Here is a 13,487-nt window from a genome sequence, read left to right on the forward strand (position 1 = left end):
TAGTTCACTTCTGAATAAACATGCAAAGGATTGCACCATTAAAACACTTGAAAATGTAAATCCCTTTTACAAACATACAGACGATATTTAGAAATCAAAACCGTTTTTTAGAAGAAAAAAAAGAAACCAACAACCCAGCTTAAGTAGAAACGCCATTTACCTTTCAGTTACTGTACTCTCCTTCTTTTTAACTGACACAGAAAGAAGGACTGAATAACCACACTGTCCGTGGAATCATTAATTATCAAGCGTGAGAGAGTTGGGGGGAAAACTGGTTTACTTTGCAATACACTTTTTAAAAATATTTTTTCACTCTCGTTGTCCTTGTTACCAATGTGCATTTGGTAAGACAAAAAAAAAAAAAAAAAAGGAAGTACACAAACACACGACGCCACAGTTTCTGTACAGAGCTCTAAAATGAGCTGCGATGTTATTATCTACAAGAGGTGCTCTTGGGCCGAGGAAAGCAGCTTGGGGCTACTGTCACTTGCCCTGTGCTGCCCACCCCAGCTGCTTTTGGCAGGAGCCAAGGGAGAGAGGATGGGGCCCTGCATACATCTGTCCACATGTGCATGGGCTTAAAGATTTCTCTACAGTTCAAGTCCTTTGAGCCAGAGTTAGCTCCCTGTGGAGGGTTCTAGAAGTCCTGCCGCGGGGTGTGAGTTAGACTGTGCCTCCGCAGATCACAGTTTCGCCTGAACACTTTGCCGCACTGCTCACAGTTGTAGGGCTTGATGTCTGTATGGGTGAGAAGGTGAGTTTTCAGGTTACTTCTTTGATTAAAGGTTCTTCCACATGTGGGGCATTTGTGTGGAGATTCCTGTTCAGATTTGAAGCAAGCAAAGGATTAAACCCTTTACAAACTACCTGGTTTACTGAGTTTCTCGAAACTTCTCTCGTTATATGCACACACCCTCCCCAGTTTCGTTACCCCTCAAAACACCAATGCCATAGCGGGAAATAAATCTTCACAAATTTTAAGTGCCCCTTCTCAGGCCTAAATGCCATGGAAGTGGTTTCCACATAAGGCTGCAAATCTAGGCACATTTAAATGGGCAGTAAACACCACGGAAAACAATGTTTACTTCTTAAAAAACAACAACAAATAAACCCAAAACAGGATTAGGCTGTATGTGCATTTGTAGCCTGATCCTATGTGTGTTTACTTAGAGGTAAATCCTATGGCATTCGGTGGGATTTACTCCAAAGTAAATATCCATAAGTTTGAAGATTATTAGAGTCCTGAAAGTAAGGTGAGGATCCTAGCATGCTTGCTGCCCAGTCATAAGCACATTTAACTGGGAGTAAGTCCCTAAAAATAAAATAGAGAGCTTGCAGGGATAATACATATAAGCTTGGATTGGACCAGGGAGATGTGGATTCGTATTCTTCTTCGGCCAGAAAGCTCACCAGGTGAACTTCTGCCAATCCCCTATATCTCTAGCTAACCTACAGCACAAGGTTGTTATGAAGATAAAAATAAACAAAGAGGGAGGAAACAAGTATGCTTAGGAGTTCAGCCCTACTTGAAGACAAGTTCTACTAAACTTATTAACAGTTTACTTCCCAGTAAATGCATTGGGGGGGGCAGGGGTAGCTCATGTATCTGCTGTAGGTACAAGATCACAATTCTTTGCAGTCTGATCCTTATAGACATTTAGTCGGAAGTCAGTCCAGCTGAGCTGACTGGAACTAACTCCCCGGTAAGTGTGCTTAAGATTACAGCCTTAACAGCACGGATATATCTTCTTGCCTGTCAAGGACAATCCTCACTTCATCACATTTCCCCATCTCTAGGATCTACTGAAAAATGCTTCTTGCTAATCCACCCAGCTTCCCAGGGATACTTGCATCATCTCTATCAGTGAAAAGCTTTCCACAAAGCAAGTCTTTTTTAATCTGAGCTGTTAAAAACAGAGCATACATTTCATCTGCTTCAGAAGTGTCAGGCTTCCCAATGAATCTTTTCCAGCTATGGAATATGCAAGTTTTAAATGAACTGATGTTCAAGCCAACACACGTTTACTCGGAATAAAATCCTGTTAAATTCAATGTGACTTACTCTCAAGTAATTGTGCATTGGATCACAACCATAAACAACTTCTGCAGGCTTCTTTAATCCTTCTAAGATCCCAGTGTGCTTATTTTCTTTACCATAAAGAATGAGTCAAGACAATTTACACCTCCCCCAAAATGAATTAAATGACTCTGAACAACTGAAATAAAAGTTCAGACTGTGTCATAGTTTCTGCACAATGAAGCAAAGTGGAGGTCAGTAGTGGATAAATTATCTAATTTAAATAACCATCAACACCACTCCTCTGGTACAGTTACATGTCTTTACTTATTCATAATGAATATTGCTATGTATAAAGAGTTGAAACAGAATTAAGATAAAAATAAACTGTCCAAAGAAAAATGGATCTAACCTTACCTGCATGTGTAAAGTTTTATGAACTGCTAGAGTCCTGGACTGGCAAAATCCTTTCCCACATTCCTGACATTTGAACGGTTTTTCTTTGGAATGGATATACCTAAAAGCCAATACAGGCATTTGGAATCAGTATGTGTAGACACAGAAAGAGCCATAACAGTTAACAGTAGTCTCTATGTAGCTCAAGTATCTGGGGTGAAATTATACTAATGGGACAATGCTATAAATGTTGACTCAGAAGTAAGTCTCACTGAGGTCAATGAAGCTTGCTTCCAGGTAAGGGTACACGGTTGCAGCCTAAGCCTAACTCAACACTGAAATCTACTTTTCCAATTTTCTTTTCATAGGTTTTTTCCGCAGCCACTTGACAGTAGTTTCTCCAAAGGGCTTCATTGCCCTTTTCTGCTAACAAATTAAGGAGACAATCCTAGACACTCTTACTACAGTGTATGTTCTACTGAGAACAGTGGAACTTACTTCTGAGTAGCAATGCGCAAAAGTCCTATGTAAGTATGCAATCTTTCACATGCATGCACTGGGACTTGCTTTCAGGTGAACATGTAAAGGCTGTGGTCCCACTTGTTCCAGCTGAGGTCAGCTGGAATTTTGCCTTACTAAGTTTATAGAGCCCCACAGGATCTGGCCCACAGTTCATTATCATTTGATGGGATGAGAAAAGGCAGAAAGCCCTTGAGCTTCTCAGAGCAAGCAACAGAGGAAAAGGGCCATTTGTACATTGTTACAAACACATTGTAAATGTTGTTTCTCTGGCATGTATGGGACAGAAAAGAACAAACATCCCATTAGTGTTAGGAAATCTTGATTTCAAGGAACATACTGCCTTCTCTCTGCCCCTCCCCTTTGAGTTTTGATCCACATTTGCTAGGCTATAAATCTACTGAATTTTTTCTGCAGCTTCCTAACTGGACTTCTATCAAATGCTATTTCTACAGAGGCAAAGTAGTTTGTTGTTGCTTTTTTGCTGGGATCACCAAGCCTTTATCAAATCCTACAGACTAGAAAAGAAAGCAAAAGGGAAAAGATTGGAAAGCCCATCGGAAGGTACGGATCAGATGCAGAGCCCTGGAAATAAGTGTCATGAAAGCCAACCACCTTGAAGCCACCCCTTGGAAATAAATGCTACCAGCGCCCCTCCTACATATTGAGAACAGCCCTGTTATCTAGGGCAGTATACTAATAACACCAACCACCTCCCTATTGCAGACAAGAGGCTGAGAAACACAGCCCTTTCTCCTCTAGGCCTATCTAAGTGGGTTTAGGGGGAAACTGGAGCCCAGGACTTGCTGGCTGGCACCTCAACCCATAGCTGTCAACGTTTCCCTTTTTTTTAAAGGAAATTCCCTTATTCCAAATAGGATTCCTCGCAAGGAAAGGGAAAAGTTGACAGCTATGCGGCTCAACCTCAGAACCACTACTAGGCCATCTATCATAATGCTTAATTTCCAAGGGAAATGGAGGGTCGGGGAGGGGCTGGATCCTGCATGGCATAACCCCATGGGCACCCTTTTCTCCAAAGAGGCTGGAGTGAGGGCAGTAGCCCAACAGTGCCCCTTTTGCATCTCCAGCGGAGCTGACCTGTGGTCGCGGAGGTGGTCCTGCCTCCGGAAGGCCTTGTGGCAGATGTCGCACGTGTAGGGCCGCTCGTCCGTGTGGGTCCTCTCGTGGATGAGCAGGTTGTAGGACTTGGTGAAGTGGCGCCCGCAGAACTTGCAGATGAACTCCTTCTTGGTCTTGGAAGGCAGCCTGCCGCGCGCCGGCTTCCGGTCCGGGGAGAGCTTGCCCAGAGCCGCCGACAGGGGGCCGCTCAGCTTGGCCAGCTCGCCGTGCGCCGCCGCCGCCGCGGCCTGGTGCGCCTTGGGCGGGTCCTCCTGCGTGGCCGCCGCCGCCAGGTTGGCGAAGTCAAAGCGCGGGCGCTCCTTGCGCAGCGCCGGCAGGACGTGCGCGATGGCGGCTGCCTGCTTGGGGTGGAAGAGGTGCGTGGCGAAGGGCAGCGCCGGGAAGGGGAAGCGCTCCACCAGGCCCTGCGCCGCCGCCATCTCGCTCAGCGCCGAGCAGCGGCTGATCTCGGCCGGGCCGCCGCCTCCGGCCGTGGCGGCGGCCGCGGCGTAGCAGCCCAGCGTCCAGTGGTTCATGTGCATCGTGTGCACGGCGCTCAGGCCGTACAGGCCTTGCAGGTGGTCCACGGCGGCCGGGAAGGTGTTGACGGCCTGCAGGAAGGAGTAGTTGGTCAGCTGCAGAGACGGGTGCAGCGGGATCGGCGCCGGCAGGGCTTTGCTCCCCATCGTCCCAGCGGCCGGGCCTGGCCGTGGAGGGCCGGAGGCGACCCGCGGCTCCTCGGGGCGCACGCACGGGCGCAGGTCCTGAGCAGGGACAGAGGGAGGGAGGGGAACAGAAACAAAACAAGAGGCAGGTTATTGCAAGGGCAGCGTCTACACGTGGCTTTGACAAGAGGGGCCTGGTTTTAATACAGTTGCAGGTCCCCTTAAGACGAAGCACAGTAGAATTAAACAACCTTCACAGCAATAATAATGCGCAACCAGGATAAATAATTGGGGGACCCGAATGAGAGGGCTGTCGTTAGAGCGGCGAATAATTCAGACTCCGAATTGAGCTCGCTGGTGAAGCGGGCCCCAAACCGGCGGAATCATATATAAAGTTGAGAGATGCAAGGAAAGTTGGGAGCGAAGGGCATTACCTGGAAGAGGCCGACCCAAATAAAATATCACTTGAAAATATCAAATATCAATTAAGCGCACGGATCCCTGCAACACACACACTCAGCAATTCGTTTAGGCAGAGTGACTCTTTCTTTCCAATATCGTGGATGGATCAAGAAATCAAAGCCGCGTTCCCTGGCAAGGGCTGCGTCTGCGGGCAAGGTCACGAAGACTAGAATCTTTGAAAACGGCGGTGGCGGGGGGATTCCAGATCCAGCATTTCATCGACTTCTGAATGCGAGTTGTACTGATGGCAGAACTGACTACAAAGTCCATATTTTTGAAACGACCCAGGAGGAGCGCGATGTGCCGGCCACTTAACCCTCGAAGCGGGTGTCCTGCAAGGCTGGAGGCTCAGGACAGGAGCCGTTTGGAAGCGGGGGCTGCTTTGGTGTGCGGTTTCTGCGTCCTTGCCATAGCGCACACAGTGGTGGTGTAAGCAGGGAAGTTCGCGCGCCCTTACAAGCGAGCTACTGACTCCCGTCCAACATGAGCGAGCTTCACAAATAGATTTTTTTTAAGGCGTTTGGCTGCAATCCTGCTTGTTCGAATGGACTTTTTATGCGCCTAGGTGGGGAGCAGGAGGCTCTTTAAGAGCTCATGATGTCTGAAGAAGCGATAAGTCATGTCAGGGGCTTGCGGGGGAGGGGGCGGAGAGGGGAAAGTGATAAATACTTGCTGATTCCCTCGCTTCACAGGGAAATAAGGGCGAGCACAGTGCATCTAACATGGCTCCCGACTCATTTAACCAGTGAAAACGGAGGAGGCCCCGATCCCAAACACATTACACGAGAGTAAGGCTCAGTTGGGTCGATTTAACTTCCTTCCACCATGCGAAGGGCACACTAGGTCCAACCGGCACGATGGCAGCTGCTTTGAATTTGGCTGTATTATGGATCACAGCTACCTACTACCAGCAATCCTTTGGGAAGCTGGCCTGGGTTGTAAGACTGAATGAAGGCGCCGATGCCCCACCTTGAAACACTTCCAAACGCGCGCAGCCCGATCCAGTGCATTTCCCACCAAAGGATCCTATTATGTAATAAATAGGGGTCTCATTGACTACAAGGGGGCTTGCTCCCAAGTAAGCAACTCCACCTACGGGTAAGGCCGATGACCTGGCCCATGCTTTCATGGAAGAGAAATCCGGTTCAAATGAATGGACGTGACTTCCGAGGAAACATAGGTGGAAGGCTTGTTCGCCTTGGCGGAGCTTGCTTTTAAGCAGGTGGGCCCAGGATCGCAGCCTGGGCCTCGAATTGGCGCGCTTGCCCGAGACACCCGTCATCTCAGGAGAGCAAAGGCGATAGAAAACGCCAACCGATCAGGGCCGGTCGGTGCTGAATGAAAGGGCGGGAACAATTGCAACGCGCTTCTCACGTTGGGGGCTGTTTCTTTCGTTGCATCTACAGATTATATAGGGGGGGGGTCAGCGCCTGGGATCCTCCTCCCCATTGGAAGTCGGTTCCACCGGCTCCGTCGGAAGTGTCCACGAGGTTTCAGTGGCGAGCATCAGGGGCCCTGAACTGATATAGCGCCTTTTCCCAGGCCTTGGAAGTCGTCGGCTGAGGTTGGCCTGGCGGGGTTAAGTCAGGGGGAGGGGAGCAGAGGGGTCTCCATGGGCGGGGAAGCAAAGGTCCGATGCTGGAGGCGAGGAAAGGCGGGGGCGTTTGGAGAGGAGGGGCTGGTGGCTCTCCGCGGTGGGGCTGCCCGCCTTGGCCCTCCCCGGTGCTGCTGCGCTTATTTTTCTTCCCTCAGCGACAACTCATTAATCAAGATAATTGAAAGAGAGAAAAGCAACACTTCCCCCGTCGCCCCTCGACGCCAAGCGCTCCAGGCTCGGAATACCCCCCTCCCTCCTCCTCCTCTCTCGCAGATCCCTTTCAGCTGGCCAAGGCGCCACCCAAGAGGGACACCCCCAGGGACTCTTCCAAACGGCCTTCAGGGAAAGGCGAGTGGTAGCCGCGCGCCCTGGCCAAGGGCCCAGCTGGCCGCTTTTTGCAAGGGGAAACACCCGCCCCCTCCATTGAGAGCCCTTAGGAAGAGCCACCTCGCTCGGAGATGGTTTTCTGCGACAGGCAAGCGCACCAGGGCGCTGCCCCGAGGATCTCCCACATGGGATTCAGCTCCCAGGCTTCCAGCAGGCAGCCGGACCTTAATCTGGGGTCGAGGTTATTTTGGGGGGGTGCTGTAGCCCCGCAGAAGCAGCATTGGCAAGCGCTGCCCTGCTCGCTCGAGGAGGCGGGCGAGGCTTACTCTTTCGCCCCCCGCCCTTCTCTCATCCAGCACTGCAGTTTCGCGGCCATTCCTGCCCCAGGATCTTGGCGGCTCTTCCTTGCTCCGCTTTCTTATTGCATTTGGAACGTCCCTGCAGCCTCCCGAAAGGAGTGTGGGAAATGTGATACTTCGAGAAAAATAAAAGCGGCCCTAAAATCCAATTGGGAGTTAAGCATTTAAACGGGCTTCTGGGACGGGCTGGGCTCGGCCACATCTGTTAGTCCCGCTCGCTCTCACAAGGCCATTTTCGAAAGAAAAGAAATAAAGCCTTCAGATGCTCCTTTCTAGGCATCCCCAGATACTTTCCCCTAAAAAAAAACACAATAATAATCCGGTTGGAAGATGGTCACAGGAGCTTAACTGAGCTTTCTTTCAAATGCCTGGTTGGAAAAAAGCTACCGATTCTCTATCCCTGAATTGCGCCTTGCGACCCATTAACAAACCCGGGGCGGGAAGTGGAAATAATCTGACCCCCCCCCCCTTCTTTAAAGGCATCGTCTTTTGTTTTTGTATTTAAAAAAATAGAGGATCGTGAGGCTGGGTTATGAGTCTGCAGGGGTAACCAGTTTGGATAGAAGCGCTCCTGGGCGCAAAAGCCTTCGTTGATTTCTCCAATGGCAGCTGTAGGCCTCTGCACCGCCAGTTTGCAAAGAAGGAAGGAGGAGGAGAGACCATCAGGGTCTTATTCGTGTGCCAACGTAAAGCGCACTTGATCGTGCATTATTTTCCTCTCTTGCATCAACATCTGATGGGCCAAAGGGGCCGAAGTGCCCTGGTTGCCTTCGGCCCGGTTTCCCGCTCGCGCCCGGGCCGAGCAGAGCTTTGCTTCTGGGGGTTGGAGGAGGGGACGGACCATTTCTAAATTAATGCAGCGCTAAAAAGGGGTAGCAAAAAAAAAACCCCCAAACAAAACACGCAGCCTCTTCCTTGCCTCTGGTATGCGATCCGAGTGCGCAGGGAAGGGAGTTAATGAGAGGTGTGTGACAGTCAGAGGGTTTCACTCAGCCCGTTCAACCGAAACTATTAACTCCCGTTCCCCCCGACGACTTTCCCACCACTCATCACTTTCCCTTTTGCAAATAAATAAATAAATGCACAAATCATGGCGCCCACACCACCCCCACCCCTCGACACTGCAACGCGACTGCACAAGGGCTGGCTATCCTGATAAGAGACATCGCCACGCAGAGATGGGAAGCAAAAAGGAAAGAGGTTCGTTTATTTTTTCCTCTGGAGTTCCCATCGTGCCAGGGTCAAGGGGCTTCCAGAATTACTCAAGGGGGTCCTTTCCTAACGAGGGGGGGGAGGGGATCCCCTCTCCATCTGGGCTGGACTGCTTGATTTAGATAAAACATCATGCAGCAGGACCTTGACACAATAAATTGAAATGTACGCTTGACAAAAAAAAAAAGATGTTTTCTTGGAGATTAATGGGGGGGGGACACTCAGAAAGCACGTGATTTTTTAATTTTAAAAAACTCTTTCTCTTCTGTATTAAAATAGCTGTAATGCATAGCACCAAAGTACTAGTATTATGCCTTGATATTTATATTTCAGAGTGCAGCTTTTACACGCCCACGATGCAATTTGTCCCCAAACACTTTCACCGCACACATTTTCTAGAAGTCCTGCGGATTTCGATGGTCCTTGTGTACATCCATGCAAATGTGCTAAGGCTAGAGACTCCAATTTCGTTTTGGCATTTTCCTTCCAAGCGGCTTGAAAATTTGAGTCGGTTTAAATGATTCCCTCACAGATCCTAAAAACACATCCATCAGAAACTTAAGTGCTACTGATCTAATTAGAGTTTACTTCCTGCTGCTGTGCTGCTTAATACACATTAAGTGAAACAATCCCAACGAATCAAGCGAGAGCTACTTTTAATGTTAACCTGTTTTAAGACCGAGGGCCAGGACTCGGAGATTAGGCCGCTCACATAAAAATCCAGTTATGGTTTATTTTATATTAATTGTTCTCAACAAAGTTGAGGGTTTTTTGTTTAACACCGACATTTTCGTTTCTGATTAAAGGCATATGATGAAAAAATACGTCACTTTTCGAATATAATTTTAGTTTTTTATTTTAAAAAAGGAAATATATTCAGAGCTTCCCATTGCAAGAAAAAAAGACAATTCGATTAATGTTTATTTGGAAGTAGGTTCCATTTATTTCAGCACAATCCTAAACATTGCTACTCAGAAATGAGTTCTGTTGAATTCAATGGGGCTTGATCTAGTTAAACCACTGCAACTTCATTCCCTAGTAAGAGTTCATCCAAGTATGATCTTTAGGCGTACATTTTATAAATTTACGTGAAAAATAATAGCGCAGGTTTTAGGAGAACTTGCTCATTTACATGGGATCGCCTCTCTACTACAAGATTTTGCCCACGTTTGCTCTTTGATTCAATGGGATATCCATTACAGCCTATAAGTTTTTTTAAAAATGCTAAAGTTTACTTTCAAAACCACGTGTTTAAGTTGTGTAATATTCACAACGATCTTGTTTTTGCTTCAGCACAACCCAAAGGTGGTGTCTTTTTAAAATAAGACATATCAGAATTTCTCTACCTGCTGTATCCATACTGATGTAATTATTTGAACCTGCATAAGGCAGTATTTCACAGAATCGAATGAAAACAAGGCGTAGGACTGCACCCCGAACAACGTTAGATATAGACTTTACTGCTCTCTGAGCCATCTTGCAGGCTGCAGTCCTATATTCACAACCTTCCTTCCACGGAAAGCAAGCAGCGCAGTACAAAGTAAATACGTTTAGGTGCCAAACTTGACAATGAGAAAGTGTGGGGGTGGGATGGGGGGATAAATTAGGCCAGAAAGTGCAGTGTTTTCCTTTGAGAGCCCACTAGTAGTCAGGGTGCGAATCAAACACGGATGTTATTTAGACACACTGTCACTTCCCTTTTCACTCCGAATCCTTAATTTAATTAAGGCCAGTGTCTGCAGAAACAAGAGTCTTCCCGGCGTGATCTTTGGCTGGCTCTGCCTTGCTTTTTCAAGGGCTTCCGACGGCTAAGGACTTGAAAGGAGTTTTTGCTTGGATGTCAGAGGGAAATAAATAACCGCTCTTGGTGGGAGAAGGCTAAGAGCCCGCCGAGGGTCTCAGCTATCAGGTAGGCAAACGCCGGCTGAAGTTGGGGGAAACTATCCCTGCCAGATCCTACGGATTTGCATTTGTTTATCCTCGCCAAAACCAAGACCTCCGTCCCGCTCCGGCGTTCCCAAAGGCTACCTCGAACAAATCAAGAGGAGGAAAGGAAATCTTTCGCCCAAGATTTGTTGAACGAGCATTGCGACTTCACCTGGCTTTCCTGGAAGCCTTTGGAGTGCGAACTTTCTAAGGGGGGGTCTGGAGGCCCTTCCACTTGCGTTATGGAGCGCGCAGAACACAGCCGGCTCTGTGCACCGAAAGACAGGTCTGCCCCTGTTCTGGTGTGAGCCGCCGGGATTCAAACCGAAAGTAAAGGCGAAGAGTTGCTCGCTCCTCCTCAGCTAGAGACCGAGCTGGCTGACAAAGCCCTCTGCGGCCAGCCCGAGGTCTACACGCGCGCTTACTCGGAAGGAAGTCTCCCTGCGCTCAGCGAGCCTTACTCCCAGGTAAAACGCGCAAAGGATCCCAACAGTCACATTACTAAGTGCAAGAAGGTTCTGGTTGTTGGGGAAGCCCGTTCCTGGACGGTTCCGAGGGCAATTCTCCGGGTTGGGGTTCCCTGCGGAGCTTAAAATCGGGTCCTTCCCCTGTTCTGCCCGGCTAAAGCCCCTTCCTGCCCAGATCCCTCACTCCCCACCCGCAGGTGCCCCGTTCCCAAGCAGGGCGACCATTCCGGAGCTGTCACTCTACTACCTACCTGCCCCTTGCCAATTTCTTCCGACGGGGCCTCCGCCTCGTCCCCGGACCCACGTCCTCCCGGCGCTCCTCAGGCCAGCAAGTGCCTTCGCGGCGTCATTAGATCCACTCGGGAGAGGAGCTCGCTCAGTGGAGCCGTCGAGTCCCGGGGGCTCCGGGCATGTTCCGAGGGGCGGCTTCCGAGGAGTCAGAGGGGCGGCTCCACGAGGCCTCCGGCCCGGGCTTTCAGGCTCCTCCGGCGGCTGGGAGGCGGCGAGTCAAGTGCCGGCATAGAGCTTCCCCGGGAGCCCCGTCCTGCCTTCGGCTCCGGCGGAGCTCGGCGCGAGTCTGGACCTCCCCCTCGCGGGTCCATCGCATTTCAGCGCTCGCCGCGGCGCGGGCTCTGTCCCCGCCCGCAGTCCCTCCCCGAGCCCCAGCAATTCGAACGCTCGCCGCCCCAGCGTTCGAAGCCACGCCCCCCTCCGAACGCTCGAGAGGTTGCGAACGTTCCGAGGGCCGCCCCTCGAAGCCCCGCCTCCCTGTTCCACCACCACCACTGTTTACTTCTGTTTGGATAGCAACTTGGCTTTAAAGGGGAAGAGCTCCTTTCTCTCCCCCTGCACCCCCCCCCCGCTCCACACTTTCGCTCCCCACCCCCAACGTTACCTAAGGTGACTTTTTCCCCTTTGAGAAAACACGATCAGTGCATAAATCAAGATCTTCCTTCCTTAATGCTTCTGGCTACTCCAACTGCAGAAACTTCGGTAGCTCTCTCTCAGGCTAAGCCCCAGAAGTTGAACGTGTCCAACACACCGTTTTCATGGACTAAATATGCTAGCTATATGTTCTCTATACACTCCGAGTAATACCTTCAGACCATTAACGTTTTTTTCCTGCTTCATGTGAAGCAGATCTATGTGAACGCGATAGTTTAGAAGGCTTCTTTGAATTATCTAATCCTATATTTTCCCTCCCCTCTTTTCTCTCCCCCCCCCCATTCCTTTGCCTCTTCTTTATTTAATTTGTTAGACTGTAAGGTTCCCAAGAGAATCGTGTTTTTAAAACAAAATTATAGGGCGCCACTTTGTCATAGCCATTTCAAAGTATTAGTGTCATCATCATCATCATCATCTCCCAGCTGAAGAAATCCTCTCTCAAAACCTGACTTTCGTGAGCAAACGATTTTCTTCTACCCGAAACAGGTGAATCCCAAGGAACCGCCAACATTACCCGGGCGAAATAAATAAAAATATCTGGCATCTAGGAAAATATTGAAAGGTAGTTTTTAAACTTCCTGAGTGACTATAATTCGGAAATGCTTTTGCTCTGTTAGATGAGAAAGTTCCCCCAAATATATATACATAAAAATATATTTTATATACATTTAATTGTTGGAAGCATATGCATGCAGATTATAGGGACCTCGGGGGCTTTTGCTACCACTTTTCCTCCTTTTCAGTTTAAGAGGGATTTTTAATGTTGTTGTTGTTTTTACTTATCCCAAGTGACCAATCACAGGTTGTTTAACTTGAGCCCCTGGATAAATAGAAACACATTACTGTTCGTGGTTAAGTTGCGGTCGGGCTCCTTTTCCCCTGCATGCAAGCGGCGTTTTAGACGAATATTTGTTAACTACTCATTAATGGCACGGAGCGCAGCGCGGAGGGCTGATTATGCCCCCCAGACGGAACCGTGCAGGACCGGCTCCCTGAAACCTAAAACAATCCACATGGCGAAATGACGTTAAAAGGCACACACACACACACACCCGCATCACCCTCCACCTCTCCGGGACTTGGAGCAAGATCGTGCTGCTTAAGAGCTAGGGGAGAGAGAGAGAAAGGGAGATCTCGGCAAATGGGCCAGATGCGAAAGCGCGTTTGGTTCAAACGATGAGCGCGAAACAAATACTCTCAACAAACACGCCAAGCGATGGAAACTTTGGAAAATGTGAGATGCTGAGTGAGGCAACGAAAAAAAGCCAGATCTCTCTGTTTCCAGCCTCCTATTGATAAGAAACTGAGTGGGCAGTGAAGGATTCGTTCCTGTCCTAGAGCAGTTAGGATTCCTGAATTTCCCTGCACAGAAAAGAAAACAGGAGATGATTAGAAACTGAGAAGGAAGATGCAGAGGGCGGAGGGAGCAGGGGCGGTAGGGGGAGAATGGCAATGAGCAGGAAAATAAGGGGTGGG

General features: G+C 49.2%; 1 protein-coding gene across 2 annotated transcripts; it reads right to left on the bottom strand.

Annotated features, from left to right (window-relative positions):
* Positions 1-259: 259 nt before the first annotated feature.
* On the bottom strand, positions 260-11,761 carry OSR2 (odd-skipped related transciption factor 2). Of its 2 annotated transcripts, none has more exons than XM_083449764.1 (4): positions 11,318-11,761; positions 4,031-4,815; positions 2,435-2,534; positions 260-738 (listed from the first exon to the last, which is right to left on the bottom strand). In XM_083449764.1, exons 2-4 carry the CDS (start codon positions 4,735-4,737, stop codon positions 664-666), a joined length of 882 nt encoding a protein of 293 aa, XP_083305890.1. In that variant the 5' UTR covers positions 4,738-4,815; positions 11,318-11,761; the 3' UTR covers positions 260-663. The 2 variants fall into 2 exon arrangements, with proteins under 2 accessions (XP_083305890.1, XP_083305889.1); XM_083449763.1 differs by having other exon boundaries at positions 260-820; positions 11,318-11,737.
* Between the last annotated feature and the right edge of the window lie 1,726 nt (positions 11,762-13,487).

Source organism: Podarcis tiliguerta (assembly GCF_965153285.1).
Source record: "Podarcis tiliguerta genome assembly, chromosome: 7".
NCBI lineage: Eukaryota > Metazoa > Chordata > Lepidosauria > Squamata > Lacertidae > Podarcis > Podarcis tiliguerta.